The 26166-nt window shown below is 48.2% G+C and overlaps 1 protein-coding gene across 2 annotated transcripts in view; it reads left to right on the plus strand.

Moving 5' to 3' along the window:
• KAZN (kazrin, periplakin interacting protein) overlaps positions 1–26166 on the plus strand; it is a 1022442-nt gene that overhangs the window by 595249 nt on the left and 401027 nt on the right. For both annotated transcript variants that reach the window (XM_032863466.1, XM_032863468.1), the window contains exon 3: positions 1844–2084. In XM_032863466.1, coding sequence (XP_032719357.1) covers positions 1844–2084 — 241 coding nt within the window. The remainder of the gene's footprint in view (positions 1–1843; positions 2085–26166) is intronic.

Consider the following 26166-nt stretch of genomic DNA (forward strand, 5'->3'; position numbering starts at 1 on the left):
ATTTACAGATACACCAAGCAGCCTAAGTTCCTTGGTTGGTCCAGTGGGTCAGAATTCCTACTAATGAGACTCAGGTCAGAGGTTCAATCCCCAGCTGACCAGTTAGCTTAGTAGAACAGACAGTGAAAAATTGTGTCTGCATTCACACGTTCCACCAGTACTGCCTTGCCCTCTTACAAAAGCTTGTTAGTGGCCCCAGGGGGTTGGAGCAAGAGTGGGTTTTTATGGTTCCAAATAAAAATCTAGCATCTACGGCACAGTGGGACTAACTGGAAATCAGATGACTGCTTACTTCCGGTCTTGGTTTCCTCTGATTTCTGCGGGGCCCCTTGGGTGAATCACTTAACCCCCCATCCAGAGCTTCAATTTCTTCCTCTCTCAGTTAGAATTCCTAATCCTTACTCCAAAGAGATGATAGTGCAGCCTAAGCACTTTGCACACAGTAGGTTTCCTACTTAGTAGATGCTGATAAATTTCAAGGGTGGGCACCCTCAGTCTGTGCCAGGGCTCCCCACCAGTTTCTGCAGTGGGCTCTGAGCTACTCTGCCGAGGTTGACTGAGCTCCGGTGGTGGTGCACTATTGTCCTCCGGGTTACAAGGGCTGTTTCAGATCGTCCTATTTGCATGGAATGAAGCTTGCTATGGTAACAAGGTCTGGTGGCTGGAATCCAGGGCCCCAGTGAAAAATGCAAAGCCTATACTCTGGGAGAAAGAGGAGCTGGATAGGTTTATCAACTTTAAGGTTACCTCAGTTCTCCTTTGAAGAGGGAATGGGTAAACTGAGGCAGCAGGGCCTCCACACTCTCACTCCTCCAGTAGGAGGAGAAAGAAGCCCCTTGGATGCCTTCCGGTCTTCTCTCCTGGCCTCCTCCCTTTAGACCCCCAATATTTAGCCCAGCCAAGGAGCTTAGGACCTGGCTAAGGCCAGTCTTCCACCTCGGGTTTGGGTCTGTGGGGCGGCCAGAGCTCCAGTGGCCCGCCCTGGGGCCCGGTAGAGAGCTCCTCCCGGGAAGGGCGCACAGTGCAGGTTGGGGCAGAGGAGGGTGGGGGTGGTGGAGATGGAGTGGGGTGGAGAGTGAGAGGCACTCTGGGCACTAGCTCAGCTCCCCGCTCGCCGCACATTTCCTACCCGCATTTTAAGGAAGGCAAAGCTCCACTCCTGAGATCGAGCCAGCTGCCCCCTCCCCCCAGGAGCTCCATCCCGGCTCCCCTTCTGGGCCTCTTTGCCGAGCACCCCTCTCTCCCGAGCACCCACCCCCTTCCCGGCCGGGCCCCGCGCGGGGAGCCTGCTAGCCGGGGCGGGGGCTGCCCCACCGCTTCTGGGAGGGGACCGAGGGCCCGCCGTGGAGCAGGCGCCCCCTACCTCTCGCCGGGGGCGCCACCTCGGCCCATTGGCGGCCGCCGCCCGCCGCCCCCGCCCCCCGGGGGGGTGTGTCCCCGAAGTGGGGGGCGCGGGAGGCCGAGGGTGCGCCTGGGGCCCAGATCCGGGCCCCCTCCGGAGCAGGCGGCGAATGGTAGGCTCCAGTGAAAGAGTGCCGGGCGGCGCGCGGTGTCCTTCCCCGAGCCGCGCTCGGCGCTGGGGTCTCGGCGATCGCTGCTCCTCCTCCTCCTTCTCCTCCTCTTTCTCCCCCCCCCCCCCCCCTCCACGCCGCCTCGCTACCGCCGCGGCTCCGGCTGGAGGCGCCGCTGTCATTCCTGCGCCGGAGGAGCCGGCGCTGCCGGTGCCTGGGGGTCGGGGCGCGGGGGAGCCGGGCCGCGGGGGACCCAACAGGTAGAGCCGGGGGTGCCCGGCCGCGCGCCCCCCGCGCATCATGCAGCTCTTTGTCACCTCTCTCGCCCCCAGGCCAAAATCCTGAGCATGATGGAAGACAATAAGCAGCTCGCGCTCCGCATCGATGGGGCGGTCCAGTCGGCCAGCCAGGAGGTGACCAACCTGCGAGCCGAACTCACGGCCACCAACCGGAGACTGGCGGAACTGAGCGGCGGCGGCCCCGGCCCGGGCCCCGGAGCGGCGGCCAGCGCCTCGGCGGCGGCGGCGGACTCGGCGGCGGCGAACATGGAGAACCACCAGCTCGGCGCGCAAGGTAGGGCTCACCCGGCGCCAGGGGCGGAGGGGAGGCGAGCGAGCGGGACCCGGGCCGGAGGTGGCCGGGGACTCGGAGCCTCCACACCCCGGGCGAGATCGCCGCGCGCATTGTGGCTCGTCACCCTTTCCTCCCGGCGGTGGCCACCGCTGCACCGCTGCTGGGAGTTCCAGGCTGCTGTCATTAAGGAAAACCCCGGCGCAGTGTGCACGGGTTCACACGGTCACACCGGCCGCCGCCAGCGGGAGCCAGGCGCAGCCGGCGGCGCCCCTCCCGCGGCGGAAAGTGCCCTTTAGGTGGCACCCAGCCCCCGGCTCCGTGGGCAAACTTTTTGTGCCTGGGCCTTTGCCCCGACCCCCGGCAGGGGTGAATGCCACAGCTCCCCCCCCGCCCCAGCCCCCTGCCCCGGTTCCGAGGGCTTCTTCTCTGGGGAAGACTGTCTCAGAGAGTGAGCTCGGGGCTCCGCTGCCTTGGTTGGGGTAGAGGATTGAACCGGCTTGCACTTTCTCTCCGTGGATGCCAAACCCCTTGTCTCGATTGCATCTGGACTTTATTTTCTCCCCCTTTGAGATCGCGCGGACAGCGGAATATATCGATGCAACAGTAGTAGATGGTCTGCTCAGCAGGGAGTTTAAATTTCCAGCAAATATAAACACCGAGAGCACTTTCCAGGGGGAAATCTTAGACCTCAAAGGCTGAGTGATGGGCTCCTGGCGAAATGAAGGCTTAGATGGTGGGTTGCAGGGAGCCGCCGCTGGAAAGGACTCTTTGCACTTTGGGGGGGGGGGGGGGGGGAAGACAGCTGGACGGTGTTGACATTGACAGTGATGCAGCCCTGAAACCCCTGGGAGGGTTAAAGGCGGAGGAAGCATCCAAAAATGTCCTGTTTGGTTTCTGTGAATTGAAAAGTCAAAGAGTAGACTGGCTTTTCAGTCTTTTTTTTTTTTTTTTTCCGTTTTGGCCTAATTGCTCTTTAAGAAATGGTATCATTGATTATTAATATCATTCGATTAATTAACTGAACTGCTGAAATCCCGAATCTGGCAGAGAAAAATGATCCAGTCTAGGGGGCCACTTGTATAAATATGTCACTTGATGAAGTATGAGGTACCAATAGCTCAGCAGTTCAGAGGAATTTTCTGGTTTTGTTGTTTCAAGAGCTTCTCCTAAGTGTTGTGGGAGAGTGTCTGTGTTCCTGTTAATGCCTTCTCCCATAGTTTCTCTTTCTCCTTACCTCCCCGGAGAAGGTGTGCTTTTCGTGGTGCGGGGTGTTAAAAAGTCTGTACGTTAGTTTTATGCAGAATTCCAAGTCATGTTGACTTGGTACTTTGGGGAGTTGGTCAGAAGTCTTAGGAATCAGGGTGGGAATTTGGGACCAAGGTAGCCATGATGTAATGGTGGGAAGGTGTTGTAAAGCTGTTACTTGCTGCAGTTTTCAAGGTGGGTAGCTGGTTATTGTGTCATTTATCCCTTGCGCTGTCATTGTGTGTGGAAGTTACTCTACTGTGGCATCTGGAGGGGGAAAAAAGTGGGGGGGGGAGCTGGACTGCGTGGTGATGCTTTGTTCTTTATAGGTCCAGGCTCTTCCAACATTAAAGAAATCACTAAGAACTGGCATTCTGCTAAGAATCAAAAGCCATGCTAAGGAGCCCTGAACAATGTTGGTTTATTTCCCACCGTCTGCCCCCTTTCCTCAGCCAAGGAAAAGTTAAGTGGCTTTCATTTGAGTCCCGGGTCCAGCTGCGGACTGAGCACGCTAAGGAGGTCAGTACGGCCCTGATCCGCTCACCTGACTTGGACACTGAGATACTTAGCTGATGGTCCAGTTGTTGTAGTGAAGCAACAGTGGGCAATTTCCTTCTTCTCTTTTCCTACAAAAGTGCCCAAGGCTGTGGACATGACTTTTGGATCTCTTGATAGCCTTCAAAACTCCCGAGACCAGCATCTCCCTCACGCTCCTAGGAGTATGCCTGCCTGGGTTAGTAAGCCATCTGCTGGCGGGGGTGGGGGGGGTTGGATGAAGGATGGTCTTGATTATTCCCCTGGGTAGCCTTGTTATTTTTCGATACCTTTACCAGGGGGAATTAGTGATTTTATAATCAGAGAAGAAAATGTTAAAGGTTTTAACTCAACTTAATTTTTGGCCACCTAGCCCTCTTAAATTGATGTGAATTCAAACCAAGGTGACGGTTGAAAAGAAAACAAGGCCCCCAACCCATAATCCAGTAGAACATCATTTACTTTAACTCGACAGGAATACGCCAATTCAGTACTTTTTACATTAGTTGGCCTCTGCGAATATTTTCGGTTTTGTTTTTATTTTCTTGTTTTGGTTTTCTCTCATGACCTGTGGCAGCATTCTTGCCAGAACAGAAACCCTCTGTAGATGTGTTCTAGTGGTTTCTTCAGCTGGTGCTTTCCTGTTCCAAAAGGAAAGAAAGCATGGGGTTCTCCCAAGTTAATTCTAAAGCATGGTCTGTTGGTTTCCTCATGCTTCTTCGTAATACAAGTCAAGCTCGGTTCCTGGGGGTTAATGACCATCTTTCTGAATGCGTCCTCTGTTTTAATTTTGTCTGTGTTGGGAGATTTAATGGCCCCAAGCCCTAGGACCGTTTGGTGCTATTGAGTTGTCCTTTTTCAAATCAAAGTTTTGAATGAAATGAGTCGCTTTCAAAATGCATCTGCAGAAGTCATATTTTACTAAAGGGCATTATGCAGATTAAATGAATGCTAATGTACTTTTAATAATATTAGCACAAATGGTTACGGGGAAGAGTCACTCTTGCTCTCCCTGCCAAGAAATCGTTAAATCTGTTTTCAAATTTGGGGTTAAAAAAAATTTTTTTTTTTAATGAATTACACAAGCACATCAATTCACCGTGGGAGTTCTGTTCCGGCCGTGGTACCTGACCCTAGGTAAGTCGACGAGGAGAACTTGGGTTTTCCTAGAGAGTTAATGCAGTGTGTCATTTAAACAAAATATTAACTTGGTTGGTACCCTGTGTGAGCTGGCTTGGTTGCTATGTAACAGTCTAGAAAGTGAACTGGCTGAAAATCTGGGCTTTCGACACTTTGCAGGATCTTCTTTCGGAATCTGTGTTGAAAGAACACTTGGCAGCCGGCCCATCTCCTCTCTCCCTGCTTCGAGTGAGTTGGATAATCCCTAATGAGGATCCTGGCATCCCGTGCAGAGGGCATCCAGGCAGGGTGGCACATTTCACAGCTCCCAAGTTGCCTCTAGGGGTGGGGGGGTGGGAGGGCTCAAAACTGCCTTTGACAGGTGGACAGAAGGAGCCTCGGAAAGAACAGAGCCAAGCATTTGTTCCAATTTGTCTTGTTGTTGGTAGCCAGAGAACGGATTTGTTTAAAGTAACATTTCTAAGCTGTTTTCCTCGGCGTAACATCTCTGGAAAATGTGTTTAAAATGCTTGCTGTTCTTTGAGGGGAAAATATAGCAGTTTGTTTCCCTGAAAATGTTTTATCTGATGAATGACTAATATTAGATTCAATTGGTTGCTTTGCTATGCGTAGAATAAAACAATTAAGCTTCATTGTACGCGATTCAAATAGGTGTTAACTGTATATACCATAAAATACTTGTGCCTCGTAGGATGTGTGCCTACTGCTATTAGTCTGTTGGGTTTTTATTTTTTAAGGAAGTAATTGTATTTATATGCCTATACAAGTGGGAGTGCTGATCGCATCTTTTTGGGGTGTTGAGGACTTGAAGCCTACTGCATTTGTTAGGACGGGGATGGAGAAAAGGGTCATTCTCCTATACTTTGGTCCCCTTCCATAAATAGATGCAAGCTTTATTTTTTTCTCCCTAGGCGCTAACATAGGCTGTTACTTCTGGTCTGACTGTTTGTATCTAGCATCGCTACAACAGTGGAAATCCTGCGGTGAGGTTTGAATTACCTCCGGACTGAATTGAATGTGTGAGCAGTCTACAGAGATGCTAGATACTGTTGCTTTGCAAAATAAGTTCTGTCTTTTGGCATCCCCTTCCCAATTCATCCTACCTGCGCTCTTGTTTCCCCAAGTAGACTTTTATCTTTTTTTTGAGAAAGGATTTTCCAGTGTAGAGAAGATGGAGCAAGATGGGGTGGGGTCTCAAAGGTCACCTTCTGTTAGCTTGTCCCCAGCTGACGGAGCTCAGGTCACATCCGTCTTGGTTTTCCAGCTGTATCAATGGGCTGAAAGAGACGTGTGTCTTTTCCTAATCTGGTAGGCTCTCATGAGATGGGACTTCAGAGTTCTTACCGAAAACCACCATGCATGGAGAGATTACTTACAGATCAGTACAGCATGGTTGAAATTAGTTATTGATTGGCTGTTATTTACTGTCTTCCCATTGTCTTTGGAAAATGTCCGTGGAGGACCCCCGAAGTCATGTTTCTGGCTCTGATTAATTCCATGCTTCCAACGTTTCAGGATTTATGGAGGCTTTTCAAAACTCCTTTGCTATTAACCAGAAGTCTAAGCCAATCTGATTTTTACAGTAGGAGCACTGTCCCATATCGTCCCAGGGTAAGACAAGGCATGTTCTCCCCATTCCTTTACGCCCCAGCTCCCCAAGACTGCTGGCACTTTTGAGGAATCCTGTAGGTCATCCTTTGTGACTCACTGGCTGCCCGTGAGCTTGTGGCAGATGGGCCTGGCAGGTGGGGTGTGCTGGTTGGAGTGTTGCCTGCTTACCGTGCAAATCATGTGGGGCCCAGAAAGTCAAGCTTAGGGTCCTGGCCATATTCATTGCCTATTTCACCTGTATTTATTCCTGAGTTATATAGCTAAGGAAAGTGAAATCAACATCAATTCCCCAGTTCTTTTCAGATGTTTTCTTGGGTTGGTTTGTGTGAGGTTTAGTGCTTGGCTTTTTACCCCGTGCCATCCATCAGGCAAGAACGCTGAGGCCAGGGAATGGGTTTTTACGGGATCTTGTACATGAAATTAGTCTGTACCATTTGGGCTGGGTACCGGGGTCAGTAACACGTGGGATGTTGGGGTGTCACCAACAGCACTCATCACCATGTCTCCATCATCTGAAATGCAGGCAGAGCCAGTGTAGGCAGGATCACTTAGGAAAAGACAGTTTCCCTGAAGCCAAGAGAGTGACCATCCATTGCAGCAGATTGTATCTGACATTTCACAGCGTGTAAGAAACCTGCTGGCCCATGTCACCATCCTCAGGGTCCCCTGCCATCCCCAACTCTAATGTGAAGAAGCTGGAGGAAGGCCAGGCCAGGAGATCCCCGTGCGGTTGGATGAGACCAGAACATTCTTGCTTGTTGGACGCAGCTCAGATCTAAGTGGTGGAGTCCAGGTTGTGCTCTGTGGGCCTTCCTGCTTCGCCCTTGGAGTCCTGAGCTGCTAGAAACATGAAAGAAGCTGAACAGACTTTTAATGATTTTGGCAAGAACAACTGTTTGGGCAGGTGGCTTCTGTGTGGTGGGGAATCATTGGTTCTCAATTTGTTTTGGTGTCTTTGTTAACTTGGCCTTGCCAGACCTTTGGATCAGATTTCTGAAAAGCTCCCGTCCCCTTCTCCCTCTGATGAATTGAGACCCAAGCATGAAAGCTCAGATGGGGCTGGTTAACAGGCTGTTCTGCGGGCAGGGCACCCCCAAGGCCTCTGTGCTCTCCTATGAGGTACAGTTGGGCCAGGAGGATGGAGGAGAGTGGGAGAAGGAGTCGCCTCACCCAGTCCCCGACCCCACCGTCTTCCATCAGAGCGAGCACTGGAGTAGCTCTGGGGGTGTCCTTCTATTACCAGGACTGTCTCAGCCCCGCAGATGGTTCGAAGTGATGTGAATCATGAAGAGTGAAGTGCCCTCTCAAGGAAGGTGGGTCCACAGCTAATATTTTACACTTGCCTTTGGTGCGGCATAATGGTTCTTAGAGCTCACCTCTTGAGTATATCACCAAACATTGAACATGGAACCATCGTGACACCGTGTAATTCTTGCCTGGCAGAGACTTCAACGTAGGACTAAATGAAAAGTCGTTTCAGTACTTTTATCAAACTTTTCAATAAGTAAATACCAGGTGTTGTCCCAAGTGTTTCACACACATCATTGAATCCCATGCCCAATGAGTTGACAACTCTAATGTCCATTTTTCAAAAGAGGAAGCTGGGACCGGGAGAGTTGAAGTCACATGACATTATAATGACTCCGATGGTGCTGATGACAGCAAGTTTTGATGTAGTCTCTACTTGGAGCCACGTATACTATTCCAAGAACCTTCCTGTATTAATGCTTTGAATTGATGCGTTCGGTCCTCATAATGACTTATGAGGCAGGTACCATTCTGGTACCCATATCATATATAAGAAAACTAAGGCAGAGGAATGGTGTGTTACTCCCACAAGGGCATTCTGCTGTTATTTGACCAAGCTCTGGCTCTGGAGCCCATGCTCTCGCTCATTCCCCTTTGATGCTGACGGTCGCTCGGTTGATGGTGATGGAACCGGGAATCCAAACCCACCAGGTCCCTCAGCTACTTAAAACTGGGTTGTCTCCTAAGTCAGAAGCATCCTTTGATTTGATATGTCGAGAAGGTTGAGGGAGCTATAGGCTTGTCTCTCTTCTCGAGTATTACTTCCCAAGGCTGCTTGTAATTTCTGAGTCCTTGTGATGAAATCATTGACTGAGAATGAGGGGAACACCGAAACCTGTCACTTGGGTGTGAAATTAGCCGGCAAAGAGGGAACCAGATCCTGCTTGCAGGATCCACAACCCAGGGGTCACTTGTCACCAGTGAAAAGAACCATCTGATCCTGGGCTTGGGACCTGCTGCTTCTGGTCTTGGCTTTCTCTCTCTTGGGAGGCATGAGTCCTGGTGAAGCTGGAGTCTTGTGGTCTCCCTCTTCTGAAAACACCTGTGTCCTTCCCTTTGCCAGCTTCCCTCCCTGTGGTCTCAGGAGCCTGCAGTTGCCCAAGACCATGCCCAGCAAAGGACCCGTTAACAGATACTTTTATACTCGAGTTTCCCAGCCTTGGCAGCTTTGACATGTAGGGCACAAGGATTCTTCGCTGGGGAGGGAGGCTGCTGTGTGTACTGTGGGATGTTCAGCAGCAGCCTTGTCCTCTGCCCACTAGATGCCAGTAGAACCCTCCACACCCCAGTTGTGGGGGCCACAAACATCTACAGAAGTTGTCCCACGTCCAGGGGGGACCAAAACGGTCCCCGGCTGAGAACAGCTTTTTATGTCAGGCAGTAGGAGAGACCAGGTTGTGAGTCTCGAATGATGGCCGCATGAGAGCAGACTTTTGTCTATTTTCGGCTCCATTTATAGCACCCAAAACATTGCCTGGCACATAGCAAGGGCTCAATAAATAGTTGTTGAATGAATGACTGAACCCACGATCCATCATTAATTACAGCGTGTGACATTTGGTCTGCTTATTGCATGACATGGGGTATCAAGAAGAGCACTGATTTAGTAATTGAGGAATTGGCATTGAGCATGTGCTTGCCATTTTCCTGGTGAGACAGTTGAGGCACAGAAAGGAAGGTTACGTGACTTGCCCAGGGTCACGGAACCAGCAAGTGGCAGAGCCAGGATCCAAGCAGAAGGGAATGTGACTTTGGGGAGTGCCCACGGGCTTGACCAGTGATGCTGTACGGCTGCGTGTAGTTTCTCCCGTTCCTGCCCAGGAACTTATTTTCATTCTAAAGCTGGCATTGTGGCAATTATAATTAGGATCCGCCTGTCAGACACTAAGTCATTCATCATAAACCCTCAGAGCCTCACTGTATGAAATATGCTTTGTCACCGTAGAAAGGAAGGATCAGTGTCTGGCCAGAGGTGAGAGGGCAGACTAGTGGCTGAGCTCTATTCAAATGTGAGAATCCCTCCTCCCCCCACCTTTTTTTTTTTAACCAAACTGCTGGGCTTTGGCTCTAGAGTGTCCCAGAGAGACCTTGAACTTCTTTCTTTTCTGGGAAAGGGGATAGTGGACCCTTTCTTAGCAGGGGTTTGACTCATTCTTAGGAAAAGGGATGCCCCCAGATCAGAACTAGGGAGCTGGAAGCCCTTTTGAGATCATCCGAGAGTCGTAGGGATAGCAACACCTAGAGTGTGATGAGCCCTGTCTGGCTTTCCCAGACATTGAGGATGCACTTGACGGAGGCTTTTCCATCTCACTGCTGTATTGCAGCCCATGAGGTCATGCAATCACCTCCATTCTACGGATGAAGAAGTTGAGGCTTAGAAAGGCTAGGTTGCTTTTCTAAGCTCTGGAAAGTAGATTCTGCTGAACAAAATAGGGCATTGGAACCTCATCTCAACTGACCCTGGACCCCACCTTGCCTGCTTCACCATGGCAAGAACATGGCAATACTGTGTCTGGGAGTGTAAAGACATGCCAGTAGGATGGTTTTACCTTTTGCTTAACTCTTACCCCACCCACCACCCCCCTTCTTCCTTCTCTCCTTCCTTTCTTCTTCCTCTCTTCTCTCGGTGTCCATCAGTATGACAGATTGGGCACATAGCTTTGGGAACCACAGATTTAATAAGATACGGACTAAGGTATCTTGGAGCTCATGGTCTAGTAGGTGTGACTGACATGGACACATAATTACATTTTCTAATAAAGGCCTACACAGATGTAATGGCAAAATAGAGCAAGTGACAAATATAGACGCCTTCACAGATGTGCATGACGGTGGTGAGCGTGATAAAGCCATGCTGTGAAAATGCATCAATTTTGCTCCTAAAGGTTAAACTGACCATGAGAGATTATTAAAAAGTACGAGTTTTTTTTGGATAGATTGGGATTGGGCACTGCAGAGAATAGCTTTGGGCTGGGACCTGCTTCCACAAAGGGCATTCCTTACGGAGAAGGAAGATGTGGATGATGCAAGGCTTGGATCTTGAATAATAGCTTTCTTTTTCTCCAAAGAGAACAAGAAAATATGAGTTTCAGTGCAGGTATAGCCCTTCGTCTTTTAAAAGAAGCTCACTCTTTGTCTCAGCCTCCTGGCCAAGGCTGGGGCTTCTTGTCAGCTGCCATAAATGAATTAGTTCATTTTCTTTGATTAACGTGGACTTTTTTGTGTGTCTTTGTTTAAAACCAGTGAACGTGGTGTACTTGCTTTAATTCAGTAAGTACATCTTGGAACACGGTGGGATTTATGTCTCTCCCCCCACCTCCACCCCTAGTCTTGCCATTTGAAATTCTGTGCTCATCATTTCTTGACGATAGTTAGGTATGAAATTTAGAAACTTGATACTGACCCCGGAGAGTGCTGTCATGGTACCCTAGAGCATGACAAAGAATGGCTAGGGAGAATGGACTTGTGATTGTATGGATACTGATGATCTTTATTAATGTGTTCGTCAAGTAGATTGTTTTTCCTGTTCCTACAAGATTTACTCTATGAGGTCAGAAAAAAATGGGAATATTTGAAACCTCTTTAGTTTTGAGAGTTAATAGAAAGGCCATGCCTGGCTGCCATTTTGTGGAGGCTATTGGCCCGTTAGCTAGCAGATGTTTCCAGTTGCTCTGTGTAATCTGATGTGGTGCCGGGCAGCCCTGCTGAGGCAAAGAGGTACATTTAAGTCTTAATGGAAGTCCTATGGAGAAGGATCATGATTCCATGGTTGGCTGTTCTACAGAGCAAGCCATTATCATTGGCCAATAGAGTAGAACCTCGTTAAAAGTTGGCTGGTCAACACATGGGTTGGTTCCACCATAGGATAACTCAGAACACACCCCCAACACCTTCAGTGTATCACCTTACCTCTAAACCAAAAGCTTGACGAACACTCAGGCCACAAAACCAGTGCTGGGTCCCGCTTCCCGGGATTCCACTGCATTTATCCACTCTTCCTCTTTACTTTGTACCCAGGAGGGCACCAGGGAAGTACTTAATTTTATCACTACCCAGATCTTCACTGTATAAAAAGACATTCACAGGCAAGGTCTCTATGGATTCTACCAACTGGCCCATATGACTGAATTGAGGTAGATACAACAATCTATTTCTTAAATAAAGAAACTGTGGCACAGTAATTTAAGCTAAGTTATTCAAGATTATTGAGCTGGTCATTGAATTACATTCCCCCCTCTATCTCCCGTCACAGCCTGGTTACATGGTGTCAGAAGAGGGCTGCGTATGGCTTATGATTGGGTGAGATCTGACCTTGCCTCGGCCACTCCCTCTTGGACATGGGCTGCCCTCTCCTAGAAGGCCTAGATGGTGACACCATCACCCCAAGCTTGTGTTGGCCTGCTCTGAGCCCCCACGTCCACCCACGGTGAAGGGAGATTAAAGTTTTACAAATGACTTATCTTCTCACTGCCTAAGCTTAGAGCATCTCTTCCAGCTTCCCTATCAAGCAGTTGGGGATCTAGAAGCCAGGGCAGGGCTGTATCAGGGACCTTCCCATCTTTGAATGAACTCTCCTTTGGAGCAAAAGTTTTTGCACCCACCACCACAGTCATTTGGGATTTTTGAATATGGGAAGTACATCTGGGTAAAGGCCTATATGATCTTAGTGTCGGATGTGTGTATTTTCCAAGTGTTGGAGGCAGGATTTAGCCACTTCCATAAATCTGCCTAATTTCGGTCTTCACTGTCCCTTCAGGGAGACTTCATTAAACCTTTGGGGTCTCTCTCGTTAGAGCCTTTGGGTTGATGTACAACCAAAACGTGTTGGTTTAAACTCTCCACCTAATGTACTGATAATGTAGGTGCATGTTTTCGCTTCTGCTGTGGCCACAATTCTCTGAATAGTATGTGGACCTCCTGCTGCTCCAAGTTCTTGCCTAGACTTGAATCATCTATGGACCAAGAGGCAAGCATGTGGCAGAAAACTCAGGGAAAATCAGAACAGGGTATTTTGCATCTTAGAGGAGTGGAAGACGGTGTCAACTTGGAGGTCTCTGTAGTGCAGCAGACAGGCCAGCTGACGCAATGCTTGGGGTCCGATCTTGGTTTTAATTTCAGTGTGACAAGGAACATTCTCTATGGCTTCCCAAACCTCTGACAGCAACATAGCCATAATACACAATTGAACTGCATTTGAAGACATAAGGGACTCTAGAATAGCAGAAAGTATTTTTAAGGACCAAAGTGTTCAGGTGCTTTTGAGTTGTAGATTTGTATTAGGGTTAAACGTTTAAGATTCCCCCACTGCTGGGACGCCCAGGTGGCTCAGTCGGTTAAGCAGCTGCCTTCGGCTCAGGTCACGATCCCAGTGTCCTGGGATCGAGTCCCACATCGGGCTCCTAGCTTGGCGGGAAGCCTGCTTCTCCCTCTGCCTCTGCCTGCCGCTCTGTCTGCCTGTGCTTGCCCGTGCTGTCTCTCTCTCTCTCTGACAAATAAATAAAATCTTAAAAAAAAAAAAAAAAGATTCCCCCACTGCCAGTAGACATTGTAGTTGCTAGTTGCCTGCACTCACAGAAGCGTTTCCTGATTTGGTCTGCAGTTCAATTTCACACCTGCTCTGTGGCTTGGATGATGGAGCTGGTGTAGGATAGACCAGCTTTTTCTGCCAAGCGCCCGATAGCAAATATTTTAGGCTTTGGGGGGCATCGGGTTGGTGTCACAGCTCCTCAGCTCTGCTGTGGTAATGGGCACAGCAGCCATAGATGACAAGTAAAGGAAAGGGCGTGGCTATGTTCCAATAAAACTTAACTTATAAAAACAGGCGGCCCTATGGCTGTTAGTTTATCAACCCCTGAATTTGTAGTTCTCCTTTCTTTGCCTTCTGACCTGTTTACTTCTAGCGCCTTCACGGTGCTCAGCATACAGGAGGAGATTAATAAATGGTGATGGAATGAGTAAGCTAGTGGATTAAATGTGAACAATAAAACCAGTCGATTAGTGTTAGAAGAACAGAAACAAGAAGTTAGTCGCTGGGGGTATAAATGGTTAGCGGACAAGAGAAGAAGACATTTGTGTCAGAACCTCTGTGGTTTGAGGTGCCGTCACCTGTGTTTAGAGATCATTATTGACCTTAAAAGAAGGTCAATATGTAGCAGATATGTGAGTTTAAGGGAGTGAGACAGACCCAATCCAGATCTGGTGCTAGGACTCCTTTGTGGGACCTTGTGGCTCTCGGTGTCTACATGTAGAACAGGAGGAGCCTGCTAACACCTCCTTTAGAGGGTGATTGGGGTTCTTTCATGCAGCATTTCTCAACCTTGGCACCTTGGCACCAACGACATTCTGGGCCAGAAGATTCTTGTCTGTGGGGGGCTGTCTTATGTACTGTCAAATGTTCAGCAGCATCCCTCATCTCTTCTACTAGATGCTAGTGATGCTCCCATAGCATGACAACCAAAAAAAGTCTTCAGGTGATGCCCGTGGTTTTTCCCTGGGTGGGGAGGGGGAAATCACTCCCTGGATGGGCACCACTGCTTTGATGAAATAACACATAGGGGGCCTGGCACAAAGCTTGGTAGACTCTGGGATTCAGCAGATAGATCTCTTCATTATTAATAACATATTGTATTATTGAACGCTGAATTCTCCCACCTTTGAATGAAATTCTCTTTATTTCCCCAGCCGATTTTTGCCTCCCAGAGGCAAGAGTATTTTTGTTCTACACCCCAGGTCTTTTTCCTGATATTTCTGTGTTGCCTAGAGGCCCTCCTCCTAGGAGGAGCTAAACTTCCCATGATGTCCTTTGAGTGTGGTTTCCAGTTCTTCTCACACACATGTACCTTAGACTTGTATTTGAGGTTGTGGTCAGTATCCAGAAATAGCTCATTTAAGAAATCATACGGATGTCTGCAACATGAGTTGACAAGGAGGTTTAAGAACTGAAAAGCTTAACTCACAAAGGCTGGCAGACTGGGGTAGGAGGTTATACTCAGAGGAGACAGGTAATGTACCCCCAAACTAGCACCAACAAAACCATCTCTTCCCTACAGAGCATGCGCACGCTTCTAACATTAGCCAGGGGCCAGTTTTCAGTGGTTTAAACTTCAGCCAACATGGCTGTTCCATACCATCAATTCTCTTCTGGATTTAATGATTTTGCTATCCGTATTCCCACTGCAACAGTGGTTCCCGGTTTTTATATATAACCTTGTTAATATTGGAGAGAGAGAGAGAGATTTTTCTGAATGGATGAGTTCTGGCCCCTAACATTAGCAGTTGTAATTTTTCTGTCTATTTAAAAAAAAATACATACATGCATAAGAGTACAGTGAATTCTGCAGCTTCTACATCTGCATACACTTGGCAATGACGGTGCATACGCACAGGAGGAAGGATTCATTCTGTCCACGTTGGAGACCTTAGAGCACATTAGAGACCTTCAGACTTTCTCTAAGCTGCTCCCTCTGGTCACCCAGAGTCTCTGTGGCTCACAGGTCAGGGCCTGCTGCTACCAGATGCATCTGGACGTGTGCGTTCAGTCCTGTCTAGTGGTCCTCAGTATTGCCATGTGTGATAAGGTGCCTGAGAACTGCCTTGGAAAATTAGGGCTGCTGTGCCAGAACTCTGACTACTTCACCGATTTTAAAGGATCCTTCTTCTATTCCTCAAGTTTAACTCTGCCTCAGTGTGACACAATCAGACTGACCTATGGTTTGGTCCCTTGACTTTAAGAAAAACCCTCCCTCATGTCGGCGGACATTTCTGTAGTAACTTCCTGGCATGAATATTGGAAAGCGCCAGTTGTAGTCAGAATAGCAGAACTGGCCCTAAACTAGATTTCGGGCAATATGATTTGATTGGCCAACTGCCATTGCTAACTAGCGTCATCCTGCCCCATCTCCAGCTAACTCCTAAAACCCCTCAAGCATGTGATCCATCATATCATTTTCTCATTTATGCCAGAGCTGGATAATGGCCTAATCTCTCCAGCAGCATTCAGATTTATTAGAGAAGATGGCATTTACAAAATCATTTCACTGTTCCACGGCAAACACCCTACGCGGGTGTGCACTTTCTCATTATAAACCCTACTTTTAACCGTGGTTTATAACCTGTGATTCAAGTCACCCGGAAGACCCAAGTACACGGTTTTCATTTCTTTCCGTTTGTGTTTGGTTGATGTCTGGCTGGTGGGCCACCTAGGACGTAGGAGCGAACATTAGAGAGGGGCAGAGGCGGCTCAGAGGCGGCCAACCTTGCGAAGGAAGAGCGCTGTCCAGTGGAACAGGGTCAGCACTGGAGCCTGGATGACCATCCGGCCGGGTGTGTTGACAAAGCAACTCCTGCACTGGAGTCTGGAAGTTCAGGAGAAAAAAAATAAGAGCAACATCAAGTATCATCTGGCTGAGCAGAATCTTCCCTTTATTGTGTTTTCCATCCAGATTGGCCATCAGAGGAAATGTAGGTTTTCGCAGCCACTGCAGGCCATCATTTGGTTATAACCTAGCGGTATGATGAGACCCAGTAATTCCTAGAGAAGGGCCACACTGGCTTTCGCCCTAGTGACTTGTTTGCACATACTGAGATGCCGACACGAGTTCAGTGTTGCAAGTGTAGGACAAAAATCTCTTGAGCCTGTTGCCTGGATGCCTACCCTGTTCTCAACACTTTTTAGCTGTGTGAGGTGGGCCAGTTGCCCTACAGTCTAGTTCTCACTTCCTCCCAGGCTTGACACTAACCCCGACATCCCGTGCTGTTGAAGACCATGGGAAGAGTGTAGGCCAACCGCTGGGCATAGCACCGGGAACTTGCGACACCTTCCCCAGGAGTGTCGTAAAGGTCACAAATGGGGGCCGTAAAGGTCGTAAATGGGTGCTGCCAACACACGCACCTGCACAGCAGCCTAGCAGGTGCCCGGTGGGAGACCGAGTTCTTTTTGTTAATTCATCCAGTTAACATTTATTAAGCACGTTTTCTGATTGATGAGGCACGTGGTGGGCGCTAGGGTTACCAGGACAAGTAAGGTGCTCGCCTTCTGCTGGAAACCGGAGGGGGAAAGAGCAGCAGGGGAAGGGCATAGTGAGGGATTCCAGAAGACTGATGGTAACCCTGACTTCACGACTGAGAGACTAAAGAAGAACAAAAAGGAAAGGGATGGTCCAGCTGCCACAGTGCCTTGCGATGCCAGCTGTGTGCCCGTAGACATGGGCCCCGTCACTCCCACCTCCATCGGCCACCACTGCTAAGAGGCATCCCAGACAGTCGCTTAGGAGCTGGGACGTGGGGTGGGTCAAAGTGACTGCGTCAGGTAAGAAGTCTCTCCCATTTTTAAATTCCCACAACTTGTGAATTTTAACATCACTCAGCCAATGGGTTCACTTTAAAGAATGTCTTGGAGTAGACTGGTTGTTTAATTTGGGGAATATCATCTTCCCTGAATTAAGCAGGACAATGTAAGCCCGTGATTTTGCGATAGACGTGTGTGTGAGAGAGGGACTCAGAAATGCGTGGAGAGAACAGAGAAAGCACCAGAGAAAAGCACTCATGCGGGCTTATGGAATCACAGTGTCTGTACTATGTTGGAAGGGACGTTGAAGACCGTCTCATCCAGTTTTTATTTAGCAGCTGGGAAAACTGAGGCCAGAAAGCACCAGTGAGCTGACAGAGTCTGTATAGTGCTCTGAAGCAGAGCCCGGGCTAGAGTGGGGATGCTGTCTTCCCGGTCCAAGGCATGTCCCCCTGATACACAAGTGTCAGTGTCCATCCTTCATGCATCATAAACGCGTCCTTTCTGTGCCCTCAAGGAACTTACATTCTGAACTAGGCAAGTGGGAAACAGAAGAACCTTCCAGGACAGGTTTGCGGTGTGGTCTTGTTTTCCGGTGAGCATAGAAGAGGGGGGGGGGCCACAAGCCAGATGCCCAAATTAAAACACTAAATTTTCTTGGAGTTTATGTGCTCTGAGCAATGTAAATAAAGGTGAAGGCTGGGCCACTCTGCCCATAAATCAGCCTCAGCCAAAGGCTCACTCAAAGTTTGTTCAGGTATTTTAGCCCATCACCCATAGCTCTTGGCATTTCCAAGATAAAAGGGGGAGGGTTCCATTTGTCATCCTGATCGTCCTCCCCTGGGCTCTCTTGGAGTGGCAATCTCTGTGTTGCCTTTTGCATGAAATATTAAGCTCAGGGACAGAAGCGGGGCGTTTCAGTGCAGGCGGGAGACACTTAGGAAGCTGGTTTTCTGCCCTCATGGTCTCATTTGCATTTATTTTGCTCCTGACCATTGGTAATATAGTGCTGGGTGCCCATCAAATAGCTATTCACTCTTTAGCCGGCTCCTAAGGGGGCTGTCTGGGCTGTCTGTTGCAGGTTCAGGGAATAAATAACATGGCCCATACCTTGGGCCATTCAGTTGGTGTCATGAGTCACTGAGGACATTGGAGCTTCCCATTGTGTTTCTGTCCCGTCTCTCAGGGACCCTACAAGACAGCACCCTCTGTTGTGTGACCACCTTCCTTAACTGAAGCTGGATTCCCGGACTTAGTGTCCGGCTTCCCCGCCTCCTGGCATGCCGTCTTGTTGAGTCCCATGATAGATGTTTTCTTACCTGCATAGTGGGGCTGATAATTGTTTACACCTTATAGGGTTTTTACAAGGATTAAATTAATGCTGAGTTAATATACAGGAAACCCTGTGCTAAGTGCTTTGCACATGTATGCTGAACATTCAGTAATATTTAGCTGTGAGTATTTAAGACTCAGGGTCCGAGTCTCCCATGAAAGACCCCTAGTGCTGAATGAAGAGTGACTTGGGATTGGTAAGAGAATTGTTGAAGGAGAAGCTACTTTAAGTTGCAATCTCAGTTTCTCAAATACACATCCCAGAGTGTATGAAGGCTTAATGTCATCATTTATTTTGTGGTTTGATCTGTAGGGTTCCCCATTTGGTGGTGGCAGAAGGGACTCGCTGGGCGTCCCACTGTTGTCTGCACTTACCTTAAATATGCCCAACCAAAGTCTTATCTCCGACAGCTCATGCATCATCCTCCCTGGGAGAGGGAGCCCCACTGACTCGTGGGCAGACCCTCTGTTAATTTCTGGATTATTTTCTTCTCAATTATTTATAGCTTGTCTGCTGATACTTCCAGCTCTCGTTGTGAGGCAAAGAAAGGCCTTGAATGCAAAGCGGGGGCAGCTGAGTCCAGCACTGGTCTCATTCTCTGGGCAGTTTTGTTTGGGCCACGTGATGGGGTTTGTAAGATGTGCAGCCCGTCTCCATAGAAAGACACTGGAATATTGCTCCATATTGTTGTGTATGAGTGGTGAACGAGGACCCAATGGGGGAAGTTCATGACCTCCTTCTGCCTCCAGCTGGTTGCGTGACTGGACGAGTCACTTTCGTGATTTCCCATAAGGAAAAGGAGACGAACTGAGTAGATGGCTCGTAACGTCATTCAGCGTATGGTTCTCTGGCGTCTGCTCTATGGAAGGCCCCATGCTGGGCTCGGGGGAGCTCATAAGCTACTGGGGTAGAGGGAGGATGATGGGGACAGTGAGGATCCTAACGACACAGACATTTGCTGGGTGCTTGGGAGGGACAAGGCGGCTGTTCTAAAAGCTGTGTATGTGATTCTGCGTTTAATCCTCACATCAGTTATTATTAGCCTAATTTTTACAAAATAGGCAACTGAGGCAACAGGTAGCTAAGTAATTTGTCCCAGGTTCACACAGCAGGTAGAGTTGAGAGTCAAACCACAGCCCAATGACCCCAAAGCCTATGTTTGTAACCAGCACAGGCTCCTCTGTCATATGGGAGGGTATACCTATAATACGCTGTGACAAGTACTCTGATGGTACACACGAGGCCAAGCCAAGCCGAGGGGCTCAGCGAGAGCCTCCAAAGGACACTGTGCTTGAGTTGAGTCTTGGAGGACAAGTGGATGTTCTTTAGGCAAAGAGAAGTGCAGGAGGGGGCTCTGGGCTGGGCTCGCTACAGGTAGACAGCCCAACAGTACAGGGTGCCACAGGCCTTACAGGGGAAGGGCTAGTGTTTGCATTGGGCTCCTGGTCTGGGTGTGATTAGGAGAGTGGTGGCCATTGAAAGAGAAAAAGAGTGGGAGAGAGAGGGAGAGCAGGTGGAGAGGACATATTTGGAAGTTTCTTGAAAATGAACCAGAAATAGGGATTTGAACCCATGTACAATGAAAGAGGCATTGAATCATTTTTTTATTGTAGTAAAAATACACATAACATTAAATTTACCAATTTAGCCATTTACCATTTGTTAAACTTTAAATTTTACCAAAACTTACCATGTACCATTTTAAGGTGTACAATTCAGTTGTATTAGTGACATTCACAATGTGTGCAACCTCTGCCACCATCGAGTTCCAGAACTTTTTAATAACCTTGAACAGAAACCATGTACCCATTAAGTAGGCCCTCATCTCCCCCGTTGCCTAGTTCCTGGCAATCACTTATTGACTTTCTGTCCCTGTGGATTTACCTATTTTGGACATTTCATCTAAGTGGAATCATACAATATGTGACCTTTTGTATCAGGCGTCATGCTTTTAGGGTTCATCCATGTTCTAGCAAGTGTCAGTCCTTTGTTCCTTTCCATGACCAAGTAATACTCCTTCACATGTATATGTCATGTTTCATATATCCATTCAGGATTCAATGTACCTGTGAGTTGTTTCTACCTTTTGGCTATTGTGAATAGTGGCACTGAATCATTCTAAGTTAAGTTTTGGCCTCGGCTCAGCTCCACAGACTGGTTTACTGTAACCCGAACCCTCAGACCAATTTACTGTAACCCTAACCCCATTAAGTGTCAGTTTACCCATCTGTATAATCGGGAGATCTGTGGAGCTATGTGCATGTCTCTATGTGTGTGTGTATGCTGTCTACAAGAGTGGACCATCTGCTTCTCCCTAAATTATAAGCATGAGGGAAATATCACGTAACTTGGAAATGGTTTGAGACTCTGAAAATTCTATTTAAAACCAAAGCAAAAGTTTCCTGAGATGTAAAAATGGGGCACCCGCTTCTGAGAGTTCTCAAGGTTATCGAACGTGTCCCTTTATGAAGGCACTCATAATAGTGCCCCGCAGATTGGAAGCCCCCAGTGACCATTGGTCATGATCATGACCGTAATTATCATCATGGTTATCAATGATACAGTATCCACTTTGCTCCATATTCTCTTTGCGGTAGGAGCTGGGATGGGTTTCCTGGATCTCAGCCAGTCTCTGAGGGAGACCTGCTGCGGAGACTTTGGGCACACACTGCCCAGGCATTTGTCACAGTGTAACTGCAGAAACTTTCCTCTTCTTTCTGCCGGTTTTTTCTAAAATACTTAAGGAGACTTCCATGCACCGGGTGGCAGAGCCGGGTAGGGGTTTAGATGTTGACCCTGTCCGAGGTATTAATAACCTTGTACTTTTGAAGAAGCAGGGACAAACCCAGGATCCAGAAGGCATGGTGGGAACTTGACTCCTTGCCTCACTGTCACTTCCTGCATGGCCTGAGCAACTTATTTAAATGCTCTGGGCCTCAGTTTCCTCATCTGTAAGATGGCGCACACCATAGAGTCTATCTAGCTCATTTCGAGGTTCAAACGAGGTTCTAGCTTTTTGTTTAAGGAGAAAACATATTTAGTCATCAGGCTTATGAATTACAAAAGGATCTGTACCCCTGAAAGGAAAGTCACATCGTGTCAGCTACACTCGAATAGAAACATTGTTTAAAAAAGGAGAAAGGCTGTGTGCCTTTTTTATGTAACACAAGTTGGAAAGAGAATTTCTAAGTTTAACACCCTTTAGAAGTTCAAAGGGGAGAGAACATCTCTGGCTAGAAGGGACTGTGAAAGTTATATTTGGGACCTTGTGAAGAAATAGTAGTAGCTCTGAGTTTTTAGCACTTACTGTGTTCCAAGAATTGTGCGAAGCGCCTTGAATCCCTATTATAACAGTGGCGTCCGGTATGAGCATGGATGATGTTTTTAAACCTTCTCAGCAATCCTGTGAGGTACTCAGTGGATTTATCCTCAGTTCTTAGAGGACAGCAAGGCCTTGCCCGAGGTTGGCCAGCATCCGAGGGGTGAGGAAGGAATTTGCCTTGGCTCTGGCTGCCCCCAGTCTCGATGGGTGGGCCACCGGCTCGTGAACCTGGGTTCCAGGCGACCAGTTCATGGCGTTAGGCAGCTGTCCTGGGGTAGGTGATCCATAGGGTAATCCCCCTCCTGGGAGGACTCTAACTCGTGAGCCCAAAGCACCACAACTTCAAAAGGAGCAGGTCAAGAAGGCTGTGGGGTGATGGAAGCTAGCTAGACTAGCATTGGGCCTGAGAGCCTGGGGGAAGCAAACCGTTTAGGGTTCCGGTCCCAGCCTGGCCACTTACTGGCTGTACGTGACTTTGAGTAAAGTCTGTTGTCTCCTGAGGCCTCTGTTTTATCATGTTTAAAATGCAAGTGATGATAGTGCCTCCATTTGGGGCAGGCTCTGAGGATCCTAGGAGATGTCCCCCAGCGTGTGCTCAGCCTCAGTGAAAGTGTCCTTGTCCTCCTGTGCTGACAGTGTGTCCTTGTCATCCAGTGGCACAGATGGGTCTTCACTGCGTCTGCTTGTCTTGAAAGTTGGAGCCATCCCATCACCCTTTCTGCACAGGGACTTCCTTGCTGGCCTGAAGGAGGCCACAGAGCAGACGGGCAGCACCAGGGGGAACCCTTTCTTGAAGCTTCAGCCTCCCTTGGGTGCCACCAAGTGAAAAGAAAATTACTAGGGATGGAGGCTGAATCCTTTGTGTCCTGGTCCATCAGGGACTGGGCCAAGGCCACCCACGTCATTTGTCATCTGCTAATGGAGCTAATCAATGGCGGCTGCGTAGACGGGGGGTGCTTACTGTAAGCCTACAATGACCAGACCCACGCTGGGGTCTTCAGGAGGACTGTGCTATAAGGTTATTTTTTTCTCAGAAATGGGTGCTTTATTTCACAGATAGGTTTTTTGTTGCTTCTGAATGCAGAAAGGTCATGGGTTTAACACTCATGCTCATTTAAAGATTTTTATTTAATATTTATTTGAGAGAGAGAGAGAGAATGGGCATGGGGGTGGCAGAGGGAGAGAGAGAAATAGACTCCCCCGGCTGAGCAGGGAGCCTGACTCAGGGCTCCATCCCAGGACCCTGAGACGACGACCTGAGCCGAAGGCCAATGCTTAACCCACTGAGCCACCCATGTGCCCCTGCACATGCTCATCTAAGTTGAGTTCTGACTAGTACTTTAACCCACTCCATTTTGTAAGGTGGTATATAAGGAACCACTTTGGGGCCGTCCATGCCCTCCCGCAGCTACCTCTCAGACCACCCTGACATTCAAAGGCCTCTTTGCCTGGCTCTGATTCTCAGGGCTCAGTCTGCTTTCTGCACCTGCCACTGTCTAGTGTTTACCCCTGGACACTGGCTGCAGAATGGGACTATTTCTCTAGGCTTCCCTTCCTAAAGCTTCTGAAGAGCATGAGGCTTCTCTCTGGGGAACTAGACAGAGGACAAGATGGGAAGATTACAAACCCTAGGAAACCTTACAAAGCCCGACTTCCTGCTTAGGGCACTAAGTGTCATTGCAGGGACCAGACTCTCCTCACCTGTGCATGGCAGATGGTCCACTGCTGACTCAGCATCTCCCCTTCCTGACACCAGTTGAAGGGCAATTTTAGAAGAAAAGTACACAGATTTATTTGCCCTTTTGCTCTGTGAGCTTCTTGAGGCCAGATATGCTGCTGACTTCTTTCAAAACACAGTGGGGGTTTAATAAATGTTGACTGACCAAAAGCTCCTACAGTGGACCCACTGGGATTCCATCTTGGAAGGAGTCTGTACTGATATATTTTGATTGGAAGGTATGGGTTCGCTTAAAAATAGGCTCTCCTGGGACATTATAAAAAACACAACAGTGATAAACGGTATCGTGTGTAATAAAATAAGGTACCTTTGAGATTTCTTACATTTTCACAAAACAATTAATACTTGTCAAAATCTCCACTTCACCTTTAAGCCTTACCTGAAATGAAATTCACATCATGCATGTACCTGTACATTCTGATTTCCAAAGCGTTGTCTTTGGAATCCAGCAAACCTGGTTCAAATCCTTTGTTCCTTAAATAGCCGAGTGACCTTAAAAAATTGGCTCAACTTCTTCGGGTGTATGTTTTATTTATTATTTATTTTTTAATTACAAAGAAAAATAAGAAGTTTTGAGGATTCAACAAAATCTTCATGGACCACACACAGCTGACACAGAGCACTGTGGACAGTTAAGGACCCAGCAGAGAGTTCATTTATATGTTCAGCAAACATGTACTGAGTCTTTATCATCTACGCGCCATAGCTGACCGTAACCTGGTCCGTCTGCAGAGTTTATACTCTAATGGTGGCGCTTGAAATTCTGTGCTAATTAGCACGGCCAAGTCTAGCCTTTCATAGTAATGTTATTTCTTCAGGTGGGTTAGTGACCCAAGAGCAAAAGACTTTCTTGTTCCCTTCAGATCACTCCTCCCCCCTACCCCACCTGCTCTCACCAGACATTACCAAAAACTTTATATGATCGAACAGGAACAATATTTAGGTTTTGATGAGGTGATGTCTGGGTTTTGTTGGTATTTTTTTTTAATTAAATATCACAGGTGAATTGGTAGTCTGTGCCAGAAACCAAAATATAGACATCGCCACTGCTTCTAAAGAGAACTGCGTGAGCCCAGCCCGTGTCCCCTGGAGGGTGCCCTCCACCCTCCCGTAGTAATCAGGGAAGAAATTAGCAGGAGCACCCAGGATGTGATGAGTGGCGCTTTATGAGGCATTCTTTGCTTTCCCCTCGAGCATGTTTTCTGTTGAATTTCTTTAAGTTTCCGCACACAGTTCAGAGGGTAATACCTTTAATTAGACCAACAAGGTAATGTAATGAAAGGTACAAGCCTTTACGGTATACGAGATTCATCCCTGATTAACAGAGGAGCCGCTCCCATTGTGAAGCCTTGCTCCAGTACTATCTGAGGATAACGCTTTGATTGTAATTACAACTGGGCAGGAAATTTCACTCTTCCCTGCGAGTAGAGAATGAACAGTTTAAAAGCAGAGGACCAAACTAATCGCTTAGAGAAGTCAAAGAGATATTCCCAAAAAGCCCCAAAGAGGCTTGGCTTATAATTAGCTGCTAAAAGATTTTAGTGATATTACATCAATCTTTGTTTAAGAAAAAAAAAACTTTAAGATTATTTTGACAAGGTAGAGTTTTGACTGAAGTTGAGGGAAGCTAAAAGCATTACTTTAAAATGTGATTATGCGAAATTTCATTTATCCTCCTCCCTTTCAAAAGTCTCTCGATCCGGCAGGCAATTAGACATGAAAGAGGGCGGGAAGGTTTGCGCGGTGTACAGTGTGATTTCTTTGCAGGGGCAGGTACACTTGGTGTGACTTACTGTTTCCAGCTTCCTTGGAAATGAGAGGATGGGGGGGTGGGAATGGTCAGTCCAGCTGGAGAAGGATCTAGACATTTCCAACTCTGCCCTTTCTCTCTGGCTGCACCCGTATTCCCACCTGGACACTGGCTGGGTTTTCAGCTTTCAGGGGACCTAAGAGACACTGGGCGGTGTTTGGTATATGTCATAGGTTTTTGATCCTGATGCTGTTGCCCTCTGACTGTAGACTTGAGCCAGAAGAGCCGATACAGCCCGTAAGCATTCTTTCCTTCCCGATCACACCTGGTGGAGCTGGGGAATGGAAGGCATCAGCCAGCTGGACTGAGCCCCGCTGGGAGCGCGGGAGTGCCATTAGACGCCACTCATTCCAGCAAGTTCCTCTCGGGCTGTCTGTACACGTTAGACAGAATTCACGACTTTGGGCTGTCAATCAAATGGCACCATTATTTAAATTCATCGGAGTTTAAGATTCTGACACCTTCGCTAAGTGCTAAGCGGGGATGATAATGGAAAGCTTGAGCCATTAGCCGGTAAAGCTAGTTGTCATCCTAACAGCCCGCTTTTGTGGAATGCTTAACCTTGCACTCCCCTGGAGGCAGCATTATTTACACGGGTTCTCACAACAGACCGATGTGCCGTACAGTACGCCCATTTGGCAGAGAAGAAAGTGGAGGTCCAGACAGGTCAGGTGGCATGCCCGGGAATGCTGAGCTTCCTGAGACAGAGCCAGGCCCTGCTTTCTCTTGGGCCACCGCCCTGGCTGGGGGAACTC

The sequence above is a fragment of the Lontra canadensis genome, unplaced genomic scaffold, assembly GCF_010015895.1.
Source record: "Lontra canadensis isolate GAN:19392208 unplaced genomic scaffold, GSC_riverotter_1.0 scaffold25, whole genome shotgun sequence".
Taxonomy (NCBI): domain Eukaryota; kingdom Metazoa; phylum Chordata; class Mammalia; order Carnivora; family Mustelidae; genus Lontra; species Lontra canadensis.